This window comes from Pongo pygmaeus, chromosome 10 (assembly GCF_028885625.2).
Source record: "Pongo pygmaeus isolate AG05252 chromosome 10, NHGRI_mPonPyg2-v2.0_pri, whole genome shotgun sequence".
NCBI lineage: Eukaryota > Metazoa > Chordata > Mammalia > Primates > Hominidae > Pongo > Pongo pygmaeus.
The window spans coordinates 22,664,619-22,688,081 of NC_072383.2; the positions used below are offsets into that span (position 1 = coordinate 22,664,619).

The 23,463-nt window shown below is 37.3% G+C and overlaps 1 protein-coding gene across 2 annotated transcripts; it reads right to left on the minus strand.

Annotated features, from left to right (window-relative positions):
* Positions 1–261: 261 nt before the first annotated feature.
* Positions 262–22,817, minus strand: LDHB (lactate dehydrogenase B). Of its 2 annotated transcripts, XM_054443555.2 has the most exons (8): positions 22,592–22,817; positions 19,363–19,497; positions 11,786–11,903; positions 8,802–8,975; positions 6,832–7,005; positions 3,290–3,407; positions 2,008–2,131; positions 262–633 (listed from the first exon to the last, which is right to left on the minus strand). In XM_054443555.2, exons 2-8 carry the CDS (start codon positions 19,489–19,491, stop codon positions 466–468), a joined length of 1,005 nt encoding a protein of 334 aa, XP_054299530.1. In that variant the 5' UTR covers positions 19,492–19,497; positions 22,592–22,817; the 3' UTR covers positions 262–465. The 2 variants fall into 2 exon arrangements, with proteins under 2 accessions (XP_054299530.1, XP_054299529.1); XM_054443554.2 differs by having other exon boundaries at positions 563–2,131; positions 22,592–22,726.
* Between the last annotated feature and the right edge of the window lie 646 nt (positions 22,818–23,463).

Below are 23,463 nucleotides of genomic sequence, written 5' to 3' on the forward strand. Positions count from 1 at the left end.
TTTTAAAATGGGCTTCCTTGCAAATGTCATATACATTGACATCCGTTACAACTTCTTCAGTTATAACCTTAAAAAGATAATCATATTCTCAGGACAACAACAACAAACCGTGGCACATGTTGCAACAAGGAATTTTTGTCTCATCCAGAGGGAGGAGTGTAGATGATGTTGGAATTTAGGGACATTTATGATGTGTGGTAAGAATGACTTGGCAGATTGACTGAAATCTTTCAGGAATCATTAAGGAAGGAATCCCAGAAATAGAAGCACACTACAATAGTTAATTTTATTTGTTCAAGAGCTCATATTGCAAGCATTAAATCAAGCATAGGCTTTGATTCTGTGAGCCCAAATTCACATATTGAAGATCAAAGCAAACTGCGATCCATGTACATGGATGAAAACTAAAGGCTCAGAGTTAATCACATTGTAGTTTTTAAATTTCTACAGCCTAGAGCTCAGTAGTCACAGGTCTTTTAGGTCCTTCTGGATGTCCCACAGGGTATCTGCACTTTTCTTGAGCTGAGCAACCTCATCATCCTTTAGCTTCTGGTTGATAACGCTGGTTAATCCCCGGGCATTGAGGATACACGGAAGGCTCAGGAAGACTTCATTCTCAATGCCATACATCCCCTGCCAGAACAACAAAGCATTGAGATTAAGACATGAAACTAAGTAAAAATGATCAAAGACAGGAGGCTGAGGTGGGAGGACTGTTTGAACCCAGGAGTTTGAAGCTTCAGTGAGCTATGACAGTGGTACTACTCTCCAGCCTGGGTGACAGAGCAAGAACTAATCTCTAAAGGGGGGGAAAAAAGAGAATAATCAAAGGTCCAATGTTTCAACAGAAAGAACTGTAGCAAACTTGATAGGCATGAACTTATTCCTCAATCTAATTTTCATCACTTACAGGTCCACATTTCCCCAATACTTATGTTTTGAATTAGGTTTTGTACATAGAATATGCAAACATACACTAAGATAAAATTAGATATTTGTAAGAAACAAGTACTTATTTAATTTTATTATATATGTATTTTATTGAACACTGCTCTTCTATTTAAATACACTTTAATAAATTTTGATATATGAGTCTTCAAATTAAATTGCTTTTAATTGTGGTTCTTAATGGATTACTTTCTATGAAATTTTAAGTTGCTTAAAGACTTTTAGTTAGGAAGAAATTTCAGGTGGTAGCCAACCTACGAGGTCCTGGGTAATAGTTAGAGACCATTAAAAGGCAAGATGCTTGGAATACCCAAGAATTGCTACAAAAAAACAAAAAAAAAACAAAAAAAAACAACAATTTCCAAAACACTTTACAGTTCGTGTGGGTAATTTATTCATGGGGTCAATTTAACTATATAACTAATTATGTTAAACATACCTTAATGTCAGTTTTTAAACATTTAATTTCAAAAATTTTGTACATACACAAAAGTAGATAGAATAAACAAATTCCTATGTATGTACCCAAAGACTCAGTAATTACCCAATTATTGACACACTTGATTTACACTGACTTGTGGAAAATGAGTCAGTTGTCTTACAAAATATTTTAATATAATTATAGTTTTGTTTAAAAAATCATTAATGTCTACCTGTTTTGTGCATTTGCTCCATAGCTTTTGAATTGAACTGTATTTGCTAAGGTATCAAGTGCTATATGAAAGGCAATCTAGAGTTCAGTACACCAACTTTAAATGAAACTCTATTACACTTATTCAAATGATCAATACTTTAAGAATGTGCTAAGATTCAGTTAATATTTAATTTGCAAAATTATATAAAGAATGACAACAATCTATTGAATGTCTTAGATTCTGTAAGTTTTCTGCCCTTGTTGTCCAAGACTTCTGTTGGAAAATAAGAATAGTTTACATAAAACTTTGAGAGACAGAAATAACTTTGAACTATGATTTTATCTGGTCTGAGCCTCTTTAAATGAATCTTTTTGTAGAATACAATGCTAGAAATCATATTATATTTTGTGGTAGTTTGTCTTACCTTTACCATTGTTGACACGGGATGAATCCTGGATAGATTTTTCAACATGGATTCAATAAGATCAGCCACACTTAATCCAATAGCCCAGTTGGTATATCCTTTTAGCTTGATGACTTCATAAGCACTTAAAAAAATTATAAAAGACATCACTGAAATAAGACTCAATCATTATTGAAACCAGATCTGACTTTGCCTACTGCTCTGTCTCTAACTATAATCTTGGGCAAATTATTTACCCATTATTGCCTTAGTGTTCCCTTTTTGAGTGTTAAATGAATTAATGTATATGTATAATGCTTAAAACTGTAAGCACTACATGGTAAACACTATATAAATGCTTGATAACTTTAGTTTATTGTATAAGTTAAGATTTATAAAGTCACTGTGGCAAAAATACACATTTTCCAATCATTGTAACAGATTTGTAAACATACTTCCAAACACATAAAATCAGGAAATAATAAAAGTGAAAGAACAAAATATATCTCAATTGTGAGGTCCCACTTGCCATTGTCACCTAACATAATCAACTAACTAATAAAAGGCATAACAGTATCTTGCCTGGCAGTTTTTTCAGCACAAATTGTAGCTCTTAAAATCGATAAAGGCCCTGGTACGTGAGAAGCAGCAGGAATAACTCTAGCTGAGTATCAGAAAATTAGGATTTAATGCAATTGACACCCAGTCATTAGAAGACCTTGAACCAGTTACACTATCTGGGTGAGCCATAGTTTTCTCACTTGTGAAATAAAGGTATATGTTAATTGAAATTATAAAGACTCTTTCAACTTTTTTAAGGTTCCTTTTCTCCACATATAGGTTAAATTCCTGAAAAAAAAATTATTAAAATTGAACAAAATGATTCTATATTTGAGACATCAGTTAGTCTTGTTATTAAAACTTAAACACTGTTAGCAATCAGCAAGCAAGTTTATTTATTTTGGGCAATTATGAAACCAATAGTGTCTAAGTTTACTTTTCTAAATAAATCAACCTTACTTGTTGAGAGGTGGCAATTTGAAGACTCTTCTCACTTGTTAATTCCAAATTTTGCTCCTGTTACCTCTACAATAGAGTTTCTCTAGAGAAAATATTTACTTTCCCTAGGGAGACTGGCATAGCAAGTTTGACCAGTGTAAAAGTCTTACCAGTTTCAAAAGATAACAGCTGCATAATTACCACATTAAGAGTTTATCTGAGCAGACAGCCATGGAAAATGTTTATAATTTTATTTAAGTAGAGTTGAAATTAATCATCTAAAATCAAGCTCCCTTTCACTTACCTTTCAACCACCATCTTATGCACTTCCTTCCAATTTTCACTATCATTGTCAGTTCCCATTTCTGGATTCAATTCCTGGAGAGAAACACCTGCCACATTCACGCCACTCCACACAGCCACTGTTTAAAAAAAAAAAAGACATTGCAGTTATTTCTTACATTATTTTTAAAAATATTTTCTTCTTTTAGTGCAATTTCACCTATGATGAAAATTACTGAATACCAACTGGAACTGCTCCAATAAGTGACTCTCCAGTAGATTCCAGTATAGTTCCCCCAAAAGGCTGACATTTGCCTTCAAATCGCAACATGTCTGACCTTTTCACTTTCAAGAATTTTAGTGCAAAGCAGAATTGCTGTGTCATAGTTACAGAGAAAATAAAATTCTTTGCTTCTCTCTAGGTGTGTGAAATCACAGGGATTCTAGTTGGGGACTATGCTAAACTTTTGGTTTGAGGAATGTTTAACTTTTCTCCTCCATATTTTTCTAATATATGCTCCTTTATTCTACAGTAAAGAAAAAAAATCCTAGACTAAGACCCAAATAAAGCATAATTATGAAAGTGGGATAAAAATTATAAATAAGGGTCTACTTAATTTAAGGGAGAAGAGTATCAGAAAGAACTACACAAAACAGGCCTTTGAATTGGACCTTAAAACCTAAGTTATATGTTCCTTGGAGACCTTTGGAGGAGAACATTGTAGACTCTGGAAATAGGAGCAAAAGTGTGGGGTAGAATCTACTATGACTGAAACAGATATGAAGGAAAAAGCTATTTAAAGCCAAATAAGATCCCCTTTTAGTCCACAACTTCTGGCAAGTTAGGGTAATTGGATATTTTTACAATTTTGATGAAAATTATGAAATCTGCATAATCATGTCTAGTGAGCATGGTTTAATTCTCTTTCATTTTACGTACACAATATAGATCAACATGAAAATTTTTTAAAAGATGTTTTGGGAAAAGTAACAGCCATAACAGAATAGAACATTGGACGGGAATCAGAAGACATAATTCTAGTTGTAGCTATGGCATTAAGTAACTAAAAGATCTTCAATAACTACTTCACCTACTTTACCTTGTTTTTTTTCTCACTAAAATTAAAGTCCTGAACTAGAGGACATGTAATATCACTTATCTATAGACCTAGCAATGTATAACTATACCTAGCATTTACTGAACTTTTACTGTACACCTGACATTGTACTAAGTACTTTTTATATAGTACATAGGTGGCATAATTATCTTTATTTTATAGATGAGGAAACAGGTTCAGAGAAGTTAAGAACTTGCTAGTCACATTATCTTGTTAAGAAGGGAGAGCCGAGCTTAAAGTTATGGAGTTGACTTGCTAAAAACTTTCCATGCTCAAATTAATCTGATCAAGAGAGACACATAGGACCATTACAATTAACCAGACAAAAATTCAGACGAGTCCCTGGAGCTAAACAATTTTTGAATAAAGTGATATGTGTCAGAAAAAAGTCAGCATTATTATATAAAAAATCAGAAATAAATTATGCTACAACTTCAAGAACAAATTCTTATAGCACCAAGATAAACCCTTTACTAAAATAGCGTTTCAAACTCCCAGTGAATTCAAAGGAAGATTTATACTCTGAGCTTACTGGGAGAAAATAGTCCTTTACACAGATGGCAGAAATGAATTTAGTAAAATAAAAATATTATTTATCATCATTATTATTAATAAAATATTTTAAATTATTAGTTTCAATATTGGATTATTTTATTTTTTTTTGCCATGAGTTTATTCAATATATTATGGTTTAATAAATAGATTTAGATCTATGAAACAGAATCAAAATTGTTCAAAAACAGTTTTACATAAAATTGTTCAAAGTATAATTAATTTAAGTGAGAAAAATATTAATTTAAAATAAAACATTTATAATATGGTTTTTAATTGTCTCAACACGAAGCACTAAAAAAAAATGTAATGTGATTTTAATGTTGCTCTTTTTGAATTACTAATTAATGTACAATTCTTCAATTTAAGTTTCTAAAGAAAATATTTACTTTTATCATAGTCTCTTACTACTTAAATAATTGATAGTTATAATTAATAGTTTATTAAAAATAAGATTTCATTTGAGGTAAGGTTTATTTTACATTACAGAAGAGTAGACACAAGTTATTTATAAGCTTTTGTTACCTAACTCATTCCTCCTTCAGCAAACACAATGGATGTAATAGCTCTGTCTACTCAAAGGGCCTAGAAGCAAAGATATACCAGTAGCACAAGCACATCTATGCCCTGATCCTGGTTTCTAACTACCATTCCTCACTAAAGGGAAACAGGGCTCATTAGGGAAACAGCTGATTCTAGTGCTGGGAAGGGGAAAGTTCAAAATGAGGCTGGTGCAACTTATTGTGCAAGAAAGTGCTCAAAAATGATGGGACATGTTAAAAAAAAATGTTAAGAGTCGGTTTGAAAAGCCTGGAACAACTTGAGCATTACAAATGATAGTGACACAATATTTTGGGCATGAGATAAAAATCTGAGGCCACCTTGATATCAACAAATGAATAAATAAAGAGGGAAGATGAAAAATTTCTGTCTTACAGTAGAATGCAACTAATACAGAATCAATGATTGAATTAGTAGATCATGTTTGACAACTATCATGGTAATTTATTCAACCACAAATCATTAATAGATGTTAAATTTAGCAGAGAAAAATTGATGAGGAGTCAAAGACATTTTCCTAGTCAGCACCAAAACATCTTCCCACAAATTACTCATAAATTACAAAGGAAAAGTAGTAACTTCACACAGAGTAACCTGGCAAAATACAACCTTAACTGAGTTATCACAGTTGGTGTCACCGATTGTTGGCCACACCGACATTACATGCCTTTGGATGTGATGCCATGAGAAAACCACAGGGTCATTTCTGTGGTATTTGCACCAAAAGTTCATAGCTCAACCTAATGATAAAGAAACAATCAGACAAGTCTAAAATGATAAGCATTCCACAAAATAACTCACCTGACTTTTCAAAAATGTCAAGATCATGAGAAACAGAGATAGGCTGAGAAACTGTTCCAGAATGAAGGAGGCTAAGGATATATAGTAGATGTAATGTGTGAGCCTAGAATGGATTCTGAATTAGGAAAAAAGCTTTAGAGGACACTATTGAGACAGCTGATAACATGTGAATAATGGATTCTGGATTAGATAATATTGTTTCAGGGTTACATTTCCTGATTTTGGTAAGTGTACTGTGGTTATGAAAATCTTTGTTTTGAGGAAATACACAGTAAAGAACTTAAGGAGAAAAAGATGAGGGAATTGATTTATGCTTAATTGATCAAGGTAAAGATAGATGATAGGTAGATAGACAGAGAGATGACAGAGTAAATGATAAAGCAAAATGGAATAGAATAGAAAAGTAACTACTATTTTTGCAACCGTTCTTAAGTACATCAAAGTCTATAAAAATAAAATTTGAAATAAAATGAAAAATCCAAAATGGCAAAACCAACATCACAAGTAATTTTTTCTTTTTTGTTTTCTTTACCACTTGAGTCGCCATGTTCCCCCAAAATCCATCCATGGCAGCTGCTGGGATGAATGCCAAGTTTTTCAGCCATAAGGTAGCGAAATCTAGCAGAATCCAGATTACATCCACTTCCAATCACGCGGTGTTTGGGTAATCCACTTAGTTTCCAGGTAACATACGTAAGAATGTCCACTAAAAATTTTGGAAATAATATATGTAAGTAAACCAAAACCAACTTCGACTGTTAGGCAGCTTGGGGTGCCGTGGTTTCCCTTTTCCCACTTCCCCACTCCTCAAATGAGATGTGGCCAGAAAGATGTAAATACTTTAACTTTTCATTGTTAGAGATAACAGGAATGAGAGAGACAAAAACAAACTTTTAAGCCTTATATGAAGATTGCAAGACATGAAAAATGCAATACTGTGCTTTTACATTTGCATTATTATGTGAAACGAGAATATATAAGAACCTTGCAGATTAATTAACTTAAAGTTGAAAAAAACAGAATAGGTTGAACCAGGTTGTCAGTTAAGTTTCCCCCAGTTGTAACATTCCATAATTTTAATGATTGTCATCATAAACCAAGAAGCCTTTGATTACTAAACTACCAAATCTTGCTACCACAAATTTTTCTGAGCATGAGGTATTCTTCAGTAAACAATTGTGATAATACGTAGTATTAAAAATTTCTATTTAATAAAAGAACATCTACGTCAGAACCTTTGCTCCAGCGTGGCATAGCCTTAAAACCACAGAGATAAAACTTGCTGATCCAGATAGGATCACAGCACTTGCAGGCTAAGCTGTAAAAAGTGAAAAATGTGCACACAAGGAAGGTGAAGAGCTGAAAGTTAATCCTGCAGCCTCCACCCCCACACTAATCTGTAGACAATGGCTAAGATAATTCAAGGACATTTGGGACTGGATAACTTTTCCTTGCCAACTTTGATTCAGTGGAAGTGACTCCCTGGAAAATCCAGCTGTGAAGCTATATGTGGAAAGTTGCATAATCATTTAGTGATGCCTGCCTGAGGCACTTACTATGTGCTAGCTACTTGTCATTCCTATTCTACATCTACCTGGCACATACATATTTATGAGAAGTCTTATATATATGAGACTGAACCATTTAATAAACTCCAATCTTGGTTTGCAGAAAGTAAAAATATGGAAATAACCTCTGTCCTTGCTGGCTCTCAACTCTCAATACTCAAGATACTGTGGGGATTCCCCTAGCTCTTATTCACAACGTTTCTCTATGTGAAGTGTGAGAGATAATTAGTCCAGTTTATTTACTATTTTCTCAATGTACCTGCTATGCTCACCAACATGCAGTAATTTTGGTGGCAAACTATAGATAAAAGCAGTATGTCAAATAGAGCACATTTTAGCTGTTAAGGCTAAAAAAGTGCATTCTTTCTAGTCAGAAGGTTTAATGTTCATCCTGTAGATGTTAAGTTAGCAAGGAAAGCAATTTTTAAGTCAGAGCATTTGGTGTTAGCATATATTTGTCCATCAATTCACTCTATTTCTATCTTTAAAACAGAATTGTTTAATGGCTTTCTTATATGCTTCTTTTCAAAGTTGATCTATTTCAATTCTGTATAATGGGATTTTCCAGAAAATAAAAGGTCAAATATGTTAAAATGTTTCTTACAAATTGAAACTATGTTCGAATGTTTCATTCTCCCATCCCAGGATAATCTTTATTAAAAAAGTTTTAAAAGCCTTTAGAATCTATAACCAAGCCAGATGAAGCAAAAACACGAAATTGCTTTACCTAAAACTCTTGTCACACTTTTTGAACACCTGGCCTGGGACAGAGGCATTTGTTTTGCAAACACCACTATTTAGGGCCAATGAAAGAAGACATGTAAACTGCTTCTGTAAATGAATACTGGGACTGATTTTAGTCCAAAATAATAACAACAAAAACAGCAAAACACTGAACTTAACAGAACAGAGACTTAAAGTATTACAATAATACCTGGGTTGGAAACCACAATTATGATGCAATCAGGACTGTACTTGACGATCTGAGGAATAATGAATTTGAAGACATTAACATTTCTCTGCACCAGATTGAGCCGACTCTCCCCTTCTTGCTGACGGACTCCTGCAGTTACCACTACAATCTTAGAATTGGCGGTCACAGAATAATCTTTAAAAAGAAAGGCAAAAACAGGTACTTTAGATGCAACTCTTCACTATAACATAACCTATATGACATGCTCTAAAAGCCTAACCATACAGAAGCTTCTAGAACATATATGTGAATTAAGTTTTCTGTACTGTAAGGGCTTGAAGTTCAATGTTTCTGTGGCTTCTTTTTTCTCCCTTGAGCTGCACTGCAATAATCCAAACATCAAACTGCCTCAGAAAATAAAGGAAATAAAGATGACCCCAAAGTATGTTTTTGGCTATGAATTCAATGAATTGTCGGGAATAAAATGAAGGGTAAACAGTGACTCCAATAGGCAGACATCAAAAAAAAAAAAAAAAAACCCAAAACCAATTTTAAGTTACTTTTATCTTAAAAAGTTAAAATTTAGGAAGGGAAGGAAGGCACTGAAGTGTTTGGTTTTGTCTGGAAGCTAAAACTTGGATTTCTAATATTCAATATTTTTAGGAAGCTTATTCGCTTTTTAGCACTGCAAGTTTCCCTGGAGATTTTATTTTTTTTTTAAGGAAATGTGTCCTTTTTCGAAATATATGGATATTGCGATTTGATGTGATCATTTGACTCAACAGCTATGGATGATTCATATAGTTAAACTGGGTTACAGTGTGGCTTTTGATGGTTGGTAATACTTCGAAAGGTTCCTCTCCCATAAAATGGCAGTAATTATAGTCCCTACATTTCATAAGGTTGTTGCAAAGATGAAGATGAAATAATATGTGCAAAATGTTTCACACAGTACCCAGAATGTTACAAATTTATAAATAATAGCTATTATTTAGTTTCTTCAAGGCATTGAAATTACTTTGTACTGTGGGGAAAAGAAAGAGAGATCAGACTGTTACTGTGTCTATGTAGAAAGAAGTAGACATTAAGAGACTCCATTTTGTTCTGTACTAAAAAATTCTTCTGCCTTGAGATGCTGTTAATCTGTAACCCTACCTGCAACCCTGTGCTCCCTGAAACATGTGCTGTGTCAACTCAGGGTTAAATGGATTAAGGGCTGTGCAGGATGTGCTTTGTTAAACAAATGCTTGAAGGCACATGCTTGTTAAGAGTCATCACCACTCCCTAATCTCAAGTACCCAGAGACACAGTACACTATGGAAGGCCGCAGGGACCTCTGCCTAGGAAAGCCAGGTATTGTCCAAGGTTTCTCCCCACGTGATAGTCTGAAATATGGCCTCGTGGGAAGGGAAGGACCTGACTGTGGGAAGGGAAAAACCTGACTGTCCCCCCAGCCCGACACCCATAAAGGGTCTGTGCTGAGGAGGATTAGTAAAAGAGGAAGGCCTTTTTGCAGTTGAGATAAGAGGAAGGCCTTTTTGCAGTTGAGATAAGAGGAAGGCATCTGTCTCCTGCTCATCCCTGGGCAATGGAATGTCTCAGTGTAAAACCCGATTGTATATTCCGTCTACTGAGATAGGAGAACACTGCCTTAGGGCTGGAGGTGGGACATGCTGGCAGCAATACTGCTCTTTAAGGCATTGAGATGTTTATGTATATGCACATCAAAAGCACAGCACTTTTTTCTTTACCTTGTTTATGATGCAGAGACATTTGTTCATATGTTTTCCTGCTGACCTTCTCTCCACTATTACCCTATTGTCCTGCCACATGCCCCTCTCCAAGAAACGCCCATAATGATCAAGAAATACTAAGGGAACTCAGAGACTGGTGCTGGCGCGGGTCCTCCATATGCTGAGTGCCGGTTACCTGGGCCCACTTTTCTTTCTCTATACTTTGTCTCTGTGTCTCTTTTCTCAAGTCTCTCATTCCACCCGATGAGAAACGCCCACAAGTGTGGAGGGGCAGGCCACCCCTTCATTGTACCAATACTTTTGGGGTCTAAAACATGCCGGTTCTCAGATACATATAAACAAGCCATTATAATACAATAGCCCAAAATGTTACATATCAAATGTGTAGAAGGTATGTGGGAGAGGGTTAATAGAAGTGATACTTGAGTTTAACCTTGAGGATAAACTGGGGCTAGAAGAAAAGAAACTGCCAACACCAGATTCACCAGGATGGGAAGACTAATTTTAGTCTCCTGAGGGCAGGAGAGGAGAATGATGAGCCACGAGGAAATGCAGGTTATATCCAAATTGAGAGCTGTGCAGTCCCTGCTGGAGGTTTTAGAATACAGACAAAGGTTTAGAAAAAGATAAGAAATCTTTAAAGAAAAGAATGCATTCAAACTTTCATTTTAGGGGAAGCATCTGCTTTAGGATAAAGATAACTAGTGTGGCAGTGTGGAGTGTGGAATACATAACCATTTTCTACACATACTTCCAATGGGAAAATGTCAATTTCCTATGTGTACATTTTAGCAGTAGCAAGTGGGTTTCTTGAAATGGATGAAAGAAAATTGGCCTATAGAAGAAACGTGGTAAAATAAGCCAAACAATGCGATAAATCCAATTTGTTATTTCCTGTTAGTGACGTATCAATGATCATTTATGGCTAGCAAACTCATCTTAGGTAGTTGTCCATTAACAAGTGAATATAAAATATATGAGAAATAAAAAGTAGAATATAGTAGAGAAATAAGAAGAGCTTTTTATAAAATGAGGAAAAAGGGGGAAACATTTTATAATTATATAACAATTTTGCAATAATTTGAATTTACTAGATTATAAATATCTTATTAACAGTTATTGAAATAGCTGTTCCAAAACTTCAACTTTTCCTACTTACAAATAAATCTATTATGCTGTTAGATGCATTCCAAATGTGTTTTGGGGGGCATGAAAAAATATTAGATCACTTTGGGCATTAAGTGAAATTACCTTTATCTGCCACAATTTTAGGGGTCTGAAGAAATAAGCTCCCATGCTGCAGATCCATCATTTCTCCTTTAAGCTTATCTTCCAAAACATCCACAAGAGCAAGTTCATCAGCCAGAGACTGTAAACGCAAAAACAGGCATTAGAAACCTAAGCCACTCTAGGATGCCTCAGCTCACAATCTAACCCAAAGAAAGATCTTTAACATGGCTAAGCACCAAAGGTCTAAACATCTTGAGAATTTTACCATGGAGTTAGATACTCAACAAGGATTCAGTTCACATGACACAAAACTATACTTTAAGAACATGTAGACTTAAAGATTCATTAGGAAACCAGCTTAGTTCAAGAGCAAGCCTAGTGAATACAAGTCTATATTAAGGGGGAGGGAATGGTGAAAACAAAAATACACTCAGGCCCAGAAACAACCTTGGGCAATGTGTCCATCCTTGAGGTCACCCCAATTTAGAGGCTTTCTGACAGGGTAGATTTGGCTTAAATCACCAGGAGTGTGAGTTTACTTTAGAGTAGGATTTGAAACCCAGGTTGAAGCTTGGAATCTTCAGTGTGGCTCTGATCCACTCAAATGTCTTGGTGGGGAAAGGAAGGTGAGTTTTATGGACAGAGGAATCTAGGATTGGGAGGTTTTTTCATATGTGATCACTCCAAATATGTGCCTGAGACTTGCCCAGTCTGAGATTCCTTTTGTTTTCTATTCCAATTGTCATTCTCTGTCCCCCATTCAAAATACAATCTAAAGTAATGAATATACTATTTAATCTTGATCTGGAGTCGTATTCTTTTTGAGACAGAGTCTCGCTCTGTTGCCGAGGCTGGAGTGTAGTGGTGCAATCTCGGCTCACTGCAGCCTCCGCCCCCTGCAATCTCCACCTCCTGAGTTCAAGTGATTTTCCAGCCTCAGCCTCCTGAGTAGCTAGGATTACAGGTACATGCCACCACACCCAGCTAATTTTTGTATTTTTAGTAGAGAAGGGGTTTTGCCATGTTGCCCAGGCTGGTATCGAAATCCTGACCTCAGTTGATCCACCTGCCCCGGCCTCCCAAAATGCTGGGATTACACGCATGAGCCTGGCCTGGAATCATAATTTTTTAAATACTCTCAGAATGTCTACATAAAAGTGAAAGAAAAAAAAGGTGGTTGGTCTACATGCATCCAAGCAACCTTTCAGCTATGAAATTCCATTATCTTATGGAAGTCATAATTTATAAAGTGGTTATTCCTCCTATTGAAACATCACCAGAGTCCTTGCTTTTACTGTTTTTATGGCTGTTAGCAAAAATATCAGCTAAGTAGAATATATCAATACTGGGGCCCACTTAAAAATGCCAATAGTCATTCCTCAATATACAATACTCAAGGGATTGGTTCTAGGACCCCTGAGTGTACCAAAATCTGGGCATAATCAAGTATACAGAAAGGACAGTATTCACCGGATGCAAAAGACTCTCCATATATGTGGGTTTCACATCCCCTGAATACTGTATTTTCAATATACTTTTGGTTGAAAAACAAAATCTGCCTGTAAGTGAACTGGCCCATGCTGTTCAAGGGTCAACCTCTTCTAAGAATAGTAGTGTGATTAGCTACACAGGTGAAGCGTATTAATGGGGGAGTGGGGCAGGTAACTAACTGGAGTTCAGGAAGCACTTTAAAGAATAAGATGGAGTAGCCCAGGCAGCAGGGGCCACCAGAGGGAGATGCAGCAAAGAGCTGGGAGACAGCCAATAAGAAAAGTTGACCTACTTAGCTTGCTAGATAAAGCAAGTCTTGCTCCCTGAAGACAATGAATAAATACTGTCCTCTGTTGCTAAAATCTAAGTGGCTGCCTGGTCTCATGAAGTGAGTTACAGTGGGGTTGCTTGTGAGGGTTTCTCTAAGACTGAAGCCTCCTGATGACCGAATGTGTCCTTAGCTCTGAGCAACCAAATTACTTGCAGATTTTTGAAATGATCATTCTGTGAGTTGGGGATCACGTACAAAACATTTCCTCATTTCCATATGTATCAAATATTGGCATTAATTTTTATCCATTTTTCCTTAAACACGTTTTGACACCTTTAAAGCTGCTTTTATTCTTTGCAATCTCTGATAAGAACACACAAAATTCTCATTTGTATTTTTTAAGTCCTAAATTAATGCAACATAACTTAATAATAGCTATAATGGTTCTATTAAGGTACTGAGCACTGGGAAAATCACTCTTATTTTAGTAACATCACATGTGTGCTGCTGAAATCAACAGGGCAAAACAATTTAGTGCTTAAGTAGAAAAGGATGTCACAGGATGTCAGATCCTGTCTCTCTGTTTCAGTGGGTGTAGAGAATCGCCTGAGAAGTGCATACTCGGCTGAAAAGGAAGGAAGAGATCCAACACTTAAATAATAATAATTGTAACGCTGAATTTAGCTGCATCTGCAGCACTGAATATCCCCCGAATGGAGAGGCGTGATGTGTGACTAAGTACTGGTGCTATTGTTTGGCTTAAATAAATCTCCCTCTGTATTCACATATTTTATACAATGAATTTACCATATATATATTTCACTTAAGCTGTAAGTACATTTAAAATGTTTGAAACAGCAAGGTTTAGATTAACTGCAAAAGCAGTATTATTATGGATCAAGGTCACTTAGATACCAAGAATACCACTGTTGAAAGCTTGCTTAATGTATCACTAAAATGGCTTTTAAAAACGTATTTATTTTTACTCTACTCCTGTGACAGACTTAAAAAAAAGGCTTTTAATCTAAAATCCTGTGGACCAGACACAGCCATATATTCTGCCTCTTCCTCCTCCCAAGTAATAAATTACTACCACCAGTGCCTTAATATTTGACGGTTTTATTTTTATATCCAAGTGTTGGCCAGGGGTGGTGGATCACGCGTGTAATCCCAGCATTTTGGGGGACCAAGGCAGGCAGATCACCTGAGGTCAGGAGTTTGAGAACAGCCTGGCCAACATAGTGAAACCCTGTCTCTACTAAAAATACAAAAATTAGTCGGGCATGGTGGCATCCACCTGTAATCCCAGCTATTCAGGAGGCTGAGGCAGGAGAATCACTTGAATCCGGGAGGCAGAGGTTGCAGTGAGCAGAGATTGGTGCCACTATGCTCCAGCCTGGGTGACAGTTAAGACTCTCATTCTCAACAGAAAAAAAAAAAAAGTGTTTAGTATGCATAAAATTTTGTGGGAGGAAAAGGTATAACCTTTCTCAAATAATTAACTAAATGGGTAAGTGCCATTTATTCAATAGTTTGTGTTTCTTCCCCTCTGAAATGCTACTTCTATATTATTATTGAATACTATTTGAGCATGTTCTGGCTGAAATACCAAAGGTGGCTTGTAAAAATACCAAATTTTCATTATGTTTTACTTTTAAGCCCAGTCTTGCACTGCAAAAACTACTTTGCAATTTGTTGTTGTACCTACCTTGCTCCTCCTAAGAGCTTTGTTATATACTGTGTTTGTCCACGAGAACATGGCTACAGTTGACTGAAGCAAGGATAAACACTCAAACCAAAGACAGACTTGGAAGCTAAGGATTTATGATAATCTTGCCTCAAAGCTCTTCATGACCCTTACAACATGATGAGTTAGACATTCAGATCCTCCTCTTGGTAGTTAAAATGCAGAGTCTGAGATGGATAATGGGGTAAAAGTAAAGTCTGGCAGTAGAAGATATAAAAAAATCAGAAGCCATGACCAAAGTTTGACAAAATATGAGTGCAGCTTACAAGTAATAGCAGGAGTATTCATTGATTTATCATGTAAGCGCCTGGCATTATCCTACTGCTCAGGTATCCAGTTACGATAAAGTCTCTGCTGCCATGGAATGTATCAGGAAGGAAATAGGAATTAAACAAACAACAAATCAGGCTAATCTCTGAAGGTAGAAGTGCTCTGAAGGGCATAAGGCAAGGAGATGTTGAAGCTACTGGGAAGGAAGTTTATTTTATATCGGAAGGCAGGGAAGGCCTGCCTGCAAAGGCATGCATCTGCAGTAAGATCTGAATGATAAGGGGTCAACCCTGTGGCCTAGGCAAGAACATTCCAGATGAAGGGAAATGCAAGTAAGAGTTTAAGCAAAAATGAGATTGGCATTTGGGAGGCAGAAAGCAAATAGAAGAGATGAAGTCAGAGATGGTACCATCACGTTGCACTGGCAGGTCTGCTGCCTCGGTGTGTATGGTGCCCCTGGAGTTGTGTGCTCCATTGCTTTGCTCTGAGAAACAGGCAGGGAGGGATTTGTGAGGCCTCATGGGATTTTATGTATGTGTGTAGCATATGTGCACTGTAAAATGACTGGAGAGTTTTAAGTAGGGGAGCCACTAGTTTTACGAAAGCTCTCTATGGTTATTATATAAGCAATGGGCTGCAGAGAGTGGGCAAAAGTAGAAGCCAAAAATGATCAAGTCTTCATATGGTGAGACACTGTACTAGGGAGCCCTAGTGGGCTTCGCGAATCTGGCTAATGCATGTCCCTCCTCAACCTCTCCGATGCTATACTTTTATTTAACTTCTGGGGGCAAAGTACACCATCTATGAGCTCAAAAAGGCCAGATCTGGCACTTACTATCTGTGTGATCTTAGGTGTTTGGTTTTTGTTTTTTTCAGCCATACGATATAGATGACAATATCCTCTGACAGGTTACAGAAAGGAATAAATGAAGTAATATACAAACACCTACATGCAGTTATTTTCCTTTCTCTATTAAGCTAGTGGGATTTCTAATCTTTACCATGTATTAACACAATTTTGAACCACTTTTATCTTTAACCATTAAAACAATATTTAGACATTCTTAATTGGTAAAATCATCTTTCAACAAGTCAGTCATTCTTTCCTGTATTTATTTTTTCAAAAATATTCATTAGATAGTCTCCACATAATTTCTAAGAAAATGTACTCCATTTTGCAAAAGATAAAGGGAAAAGAACGCTAGATTGAAAAACAGAAATCATAGTCTCTGAATCTGAAGATTCCAACTGTGGTAGCAGCAGGGGATATTCTCTCAAGCCCTTGAGTTGGGCCAAAGTGTTATATAACTCCAGGCACAGTCTCAATTAAATTACTTACTGAAGACGATTTAAAATTTATGATTATAACATCATAGAGGTACTTCTTATAGAATCATGATAGCTCAGATATAGTTTCCTGAAAGGCTCAAATTTTGAGATTAACAGAAGGTAAGAAAAATCTCTAGCTAGTATTTAATGAATACATTTATTTTTTTCTAAATGCCTAAATAGTAGCATTGAATAAAAAGAAAATTGTAAAGTCACTAAGGTGAAGAGTTCAGAGCCCTGGGTTCAAAATACAGCTCCACCACTGCCACATGTGAGATTGTGGACAGGCTTTTTAAGCATCAGCCATCTCATCCAACAGCAAGTATATGAACAGTTCCTATCTCCTAAGCTTGTTTAAAATAAAGTATTTTATCTTTGAACATGGCACATACTCAATGTCTTTTTCAAAACGATGTAAGCTGGAATACTTTTTGTTTTTATTGGCATGAACAGTGAGCATGAAATTGTGGTTACTTCAATTCCCTGTAATCTAGGGAGCTGCCATCCTAAATGATAGTTACCTAGTCAATTGAAACTAGCTAGAAGAAAATGCAAAAGGATAGGGAGCTGCTATCCTAAATGATAGTTACCTAGTCAATTGAAACTAGCTAGAAGGAAATGCAAAAGGATAGGGAGCTGCTATCCTAAATGACAGTGACCTAGTCAATTAAAACTAGCTAGAAGGAAATGCAAAAGGATAGGGAGCTGCTATCCTAAATGATAGTTACCTAGTCAATTGAAACTAGCTAGAAGCAAATGCAAAATGATAAAACGTTCGTGGGTGTGCACTATGTTTTTTAGTTTATTTTTTTGATAACTGTTTCTCACTCAGTAAAGACTCAGTTTGCTGCTTTAGAATTTAAATTTTGAAAAAAGAAATGTGCTTGGTTAGGGGTTATTCAGGCAGCCTTTACATATGATACAAAGGTACAGTGTGTTCTCCTGAAGGCAAGGCAGCATTTTTGTTGTTGTTCCTACATTTAAGGCAGCCATCAGAAGAAATAAGGAATCCATTCAGTGAGATAAATAAGAAAAGGGCTTCTTTCCTCAAAAGTCTTCGAGAACTAAAGAAAGCTTAACTGTGGTTTGAACTACAAAGGATACATATGAGGTAAGGCAAAAAGCCTATGGAGGTATGTAAGAGAAATTGAAGTGGAAGGTGATAATAGTATGGTATTAGTGTTAAATCTCCTGATGTTGATAATCGCACTGATGATCTCAGAATATGTCCTATTCTTAGGAAATGTACTCCAAAACAGGGGTCCCCAACACCCAGGTCATGAGCCAGTACTGAATCTAGAGAATCTAGCTAATGCCTGATGATCTGAAGTGGAACAATTTCATCCCGAAACCATCCCCTCACATCACATCTGTGGAAAAATTGTCTCCCACAAAACTGGTTCCCTAGTGCCAGAAAGGTTGGGGACTGCTGCTCTAAAGGACGTATAAGTAAAGGGCATAATATCTGCAATTTATTCTCAAATGGTCCCAGCCATCTATAGATAGATATAGACACATATGTCATGGACATCTATGTATTTCCATAGATCTCTGTATCTATAAATCTACCTATGAACATACATATATATATACACACACATATATGTATGTATATATGTATATATGGTGAGAGAGTATAAATAACAACATGTTAAGAATTGGTAAATGTAGGTGAAGTATTTATGAAAGTTTTATTTTCTTGCCATTCTTAAAAATTTTCTGTAAATCTGAAATCATTTCAAAATAAAACCATTAGGTAAAAGTTTCAGGGGCATAACAGAATATTCCCACAACCTCACAAAGCCATGCACGGCACAGATTACTTATTAATTAAAGGAGGGAAAGGGATCTTTGCAGTGGAGAAGGCTTGCTGTGACCACTTGAACCAGGGGATTAAGTTCAGCAGTAGTGAGACAAGTTGAACATCATGTGTCTCCTGATGGTCTGCACAAAGAAGGACATGACATCACCTAGTTCCAATCCCACCCAAAAAATTCAACCCGAGCTGAATTACAAGAAAACATCAGACAGACAAATTGAGGGACATTCTGTAGAACTCACCTGGATGCTAGAAGAATGTCAATGACACAAGAAACAAAGAAAGGTTGAGTAACAGTTCCCGATTAAAGAATGAAGAGACGTAAGTATATGAGACACATGATCTTGGACTGATGTGAAAATAGCTATAAACGGGATGATTTTGACAACATGGAGAATTTTAAATGTTAATAGTGTATACTGGATGATAGTATGGCATCAGTGTTAAATTCTCTAAGTGTAGTAACTATTTATGGTCACGTAGGGAGAATATAATTCTTTTAGGAGATACATGCTTAAATATTTGAAAGTGAAGTGGGATTACATCTACAACTTCAAATTGCTCAGGAAAAAAAGAAATCTTTTAAAGATATAATAAAATTCCAAGGTGCCCAAAGAAACTGTGTACACATGCTGAACTTCTCTGTCATCTATGGTTCTCTAGAAATGTACCTTTCCCAGAATGCTGATAGCACACGCCATACCAACTTGTCCAACACCCACTACAGTGATCTTATTGTTTGGAACTGTTGCCTCTTCTTCCGCAACTGGTGCAATGAGTTTTTCCTTAAGAGTTGCCATTTTGCACTGCAAGGAAAGAATCAAAACATTACACATACATCTGCATATGAAATCCAAATAGAAATCATCCTTAAAATGTTACTGTTGCAATTTTGAACTCAAGTACAACTTAAAATGAGCCTAATGATATTCTAGAAAGCAGAATATATTTTAAAGAACCATGAGACCCAGCTGGGCGTGATGGCTCATGCCTGTAATCCCAACACTTTGGGAGGCAGAGGCAGGCGGATCACGAGGTCAAGAGATTGAGACCATCCTGGCCAACATGGTGAAACCCCGTCTCTACTAAAAAAAAGAAAATTAGCTGGGCATGGTGGTGCACGCCTGTAGTCCTAACTACTCAGGAGGCTAAGGAAGGAGAATCACTTGAACCCAGGAAGTGGAGGTTGCAGTGAGCTGAGCTCTCACCACTGCACCCCAGCCTGGTGACAGAGCGATTCCGTCTCAAAAGGAAAAAAAAAAAAAAAAACAAAAAAAAACCATGAGACCCATTTAATGGAAGAATTCATTAAGGTAAAAACTTTCATGAAGCCCATTAGAATTGGATTTCTTCCTTCAGCCTATGATTCCATGTGAGTATTTAGTAGGTTGTTAATATTTCTGGCTAAAAACCTGTGAACATTTATGTCTAAATTAGCTAATTTGTTTGTTTCCCCTATTAAGAATGTATATGTAACTATGTAAACTAAGTTTGGGTCTAGTATTAACTCATATTTAAGCTTGGATAAAAAGAATAAATGGCCAATTATGAAGATAATTTCTACTACTAATGGTTATTATCATTCTTGGAAGATAGGGACTGATTCTTCTACTCTGTCTCACATAAAATATGTTACAGTGTACTGGACATAGAATGCATACTTAATACATAGTGACAATATAATGGCAATGAATACTTTTTATTCAAAGTCTGCAAAAATACCAACCTGAATTCCTTTTAGGGCACCTAAGAAGCTTCTTGGAAAGTAGATAGACAATACATTGTCCTTTCAGGGGATCACATTAGGAGACTATCAGTCTCTGAAACAGTTTCTGTCTAACCATCCAAACTAAAGACCCCCAAAATGTAAAAAAAAAAAAAAAAAAAAAAAAAAAAACCGAAACCTGTTGGAAAATGAATGATCTGTACAGTAACACCAAATGTTTTGTGCCATCAGATAACCAGATGTGTTTTCTAGATAACTGAAAAAAACAGCTAAACTTATTGAAATAAACATCAATTCCATGGCAATTTATAGTACACTAAATATATACCACCCTGTCTTCTTGAACAGAGAATACAGATGGCAAATAAGCCTTTTCTTCATAATTATTACTTATAATTGTAGTAGCCCACTGTAATGTCCATAATTTTCACTTGTTTTTTACTTTTTATGTCACATCTGAGGCCACCATACCTGTCTCAAACTGTACCAGTGCTTCCCAGTCTAGTTTTTAATTCTAATCTGCAATGGACTAAGCAATAAGCCTAGTCTATTAACTGTATATGTAAAGTAAGAGTTAGCAGGACTCTAAGTTGGAATAAAGTATCCGAATTTGGAGACAACTGTGTAACAACTATTTTGTCTTATAGCTATTTTTTTTTCCAAAAAATATTTCCTCCCATCTGTAAGGATAAATTAAAACGAGATTCCTTCGCCTTTACAGATCACATTTACAGTTTCCTAGTGGACGTTAAAGAGAGAAGATGCAATGCTGTGCAAGTGCCTCCACAAATAGATGACCCTAAAATGAAATAAATTCAGACATGGCGTGCATTTTTAACAGGCTCAGAAGAAAGAATGCTGCATCTCTTCTTGAAGGACGACACACATGAATAGTTGTTCTGCACTTAAGTTTATTGTTGTTAGATGGTCTGCTTACGATCATTTTGGTATACAGGGGGCCCAGGAAGCAGTGGAAAATGAAAATCCATAAACAGTGGCTATATAAATACAGATTCGTTGTTCTGATAGAGCTTTTAATTTAGAAAATTTCAGGAAGTATAATTTAAAGGCTCGAACCAGATTTTCTTTCAGATATTTCTGGAGAAAGTGCTTTTCCTTAATTTTTCCTTAAAAGGAGTTTTAAGAAATGAGAAGAAAATGGTCTGCATGTTATACAGGCCTGTGCCAACATCAGAGTGCAGGCTGTAAGGAAAAAGAACGACAACCGGTAAAAATCTCTGAGTCTTGGTCCCTTATGTCTCCTCACTGCTGTGGATATAAATCATCAGAAATAAACGAGTGCCTTAATTTCAGGAACAAAGATCTTTGCAGAGTGTTTCTCACCGTAATCTTTTAAAAATTCAGGTTTTGCTTTTGAATTCCTCCCCTCCCCCAATTCCCCAGGCCCTACTGCAGCTTGTACTGCTCGCGGTGCGCACAAACCATCTTTTCCTCAGGGCACCGGCAGCAAAGAACAGCAGATCACGAGAGCAGGCAGAAGCTAGAGATCTCCCCGAGTAAGGTCTGTGGGGACAAGTCTAGGACTTCCTTACTCGGAGCACCCAAGGCTGGTAAAGTAAACGAAGCACCTAAGCATCAAGAAAAGAAGCCCTGCAGGAAAGAACTGGCGCATAGCTCCTGGAAAGACCGTGAGAGCCGGGTAAAAATAAGTGCAGCGCCAAACACGCTGGTCATCTAGGTGCCTTTCTCCTCATCCCAGCGAGTGCAAGGGCATTTCTGTATTACCGTGGCAGTATATTCAAATATTCGAGGTAAAGATCGTCCAGCCTTCATAGGCCACCTGGTTCCGTCCCCCTCCCCCAGCTACTCGGGCACGTGTCCCGACTCCCGCCAGCAGGCCGTGGGGGTGATGTGGCCGCCATGAACCCACCAAGGACAAGTAGGGCCTGGTTTTAGCAGCAAATGCAACAAGTCTCTCCCCTGAACCGCAGCTGCTACCCTCCGCCTTCTGCTCCTCCGCCAGGGCACGGCCCGCCCTGCGCCCCAAACCGAGAGGCAGAGTCAGGGCCCGAGGCCGGATGCTCAGAGCTAAAGGCCGCGGAGGACAGATGTGCTTCTTCCTCCTTCCCGCGTCTCCCCACACAAGTACTCCCCCGCACGTCCCACCAGGCTTGTCTGTGAGCCAGGATTCAGGGTCCTGAGCCGAAACCTACCAGGAGAGAGAAGGCTCTGGAGACCTCTGTAACAGTCGTGCGGAGAAGACAATGTCAGCTGCGTGCGTCTCCTCGGGCGCCGACTCTGCAAGGAGGGAGGAGGGGGCGGGGCCCCACAACCACCGCAGCCTCTTAGGTTTCTCCATTGTGATTGGAAATCCGAGTACCGCCTACCCCTCCCTTCGGCTCGCTCAATCCCCTTCAAGGACAAGGGCTCAAGTGTGCACACCCCCTCCCCCATCCTCCCGAAGAGGAGGTCCCCTTCCAGAGGCTTCCGCTCTCAGCTGGTCTCACATCTCGCAGGCTCTTCAATGCGGAGGCCAAGTCATTTCTAAAACTTGCCCATCCCCGACTCTTCTGGATTTTAACGCTCTTGTTCGATTAGATTTAGTACAAATAGAAACAAATTTCTTTCTTGTTTTTTATTTTTATTTTGAGACCGAGTCTCGCTCTGTCGCCCAGGCTGGAGTGCAGTGGCGCGATCTCGGCTCACAGCAAGCTCCGCCTCCCGGGCTCACGATATTCTCCTGCCTCAGCGTCCCAAGTAGCTGGGACTACAGGCACGTGCCACCTCGCCTGGCTAATTTTTTGTATTTTTAGTAGAGACGGGGTTTCACTGTGTTAGCCAGGATGGTCTCGATCTCCTGACCTCATGATCCGCCCGCCTCGGCCTCCCAAAGTGCTGGGATTACAGGCGTGAGCCACCGCGCCCGGCCAGAAATAAATTTCTATGTTGCATTTCAGTTAAACTTTAAAGGACTTAAAAAAAATACATCTGAATTTAGATCATCTCCGTTTTAAAGTTCATTTGATGAAAATGACTATTTTTTTAAACCTGTTTCAACAAATACGCAATGATTGCTTACTCGTTG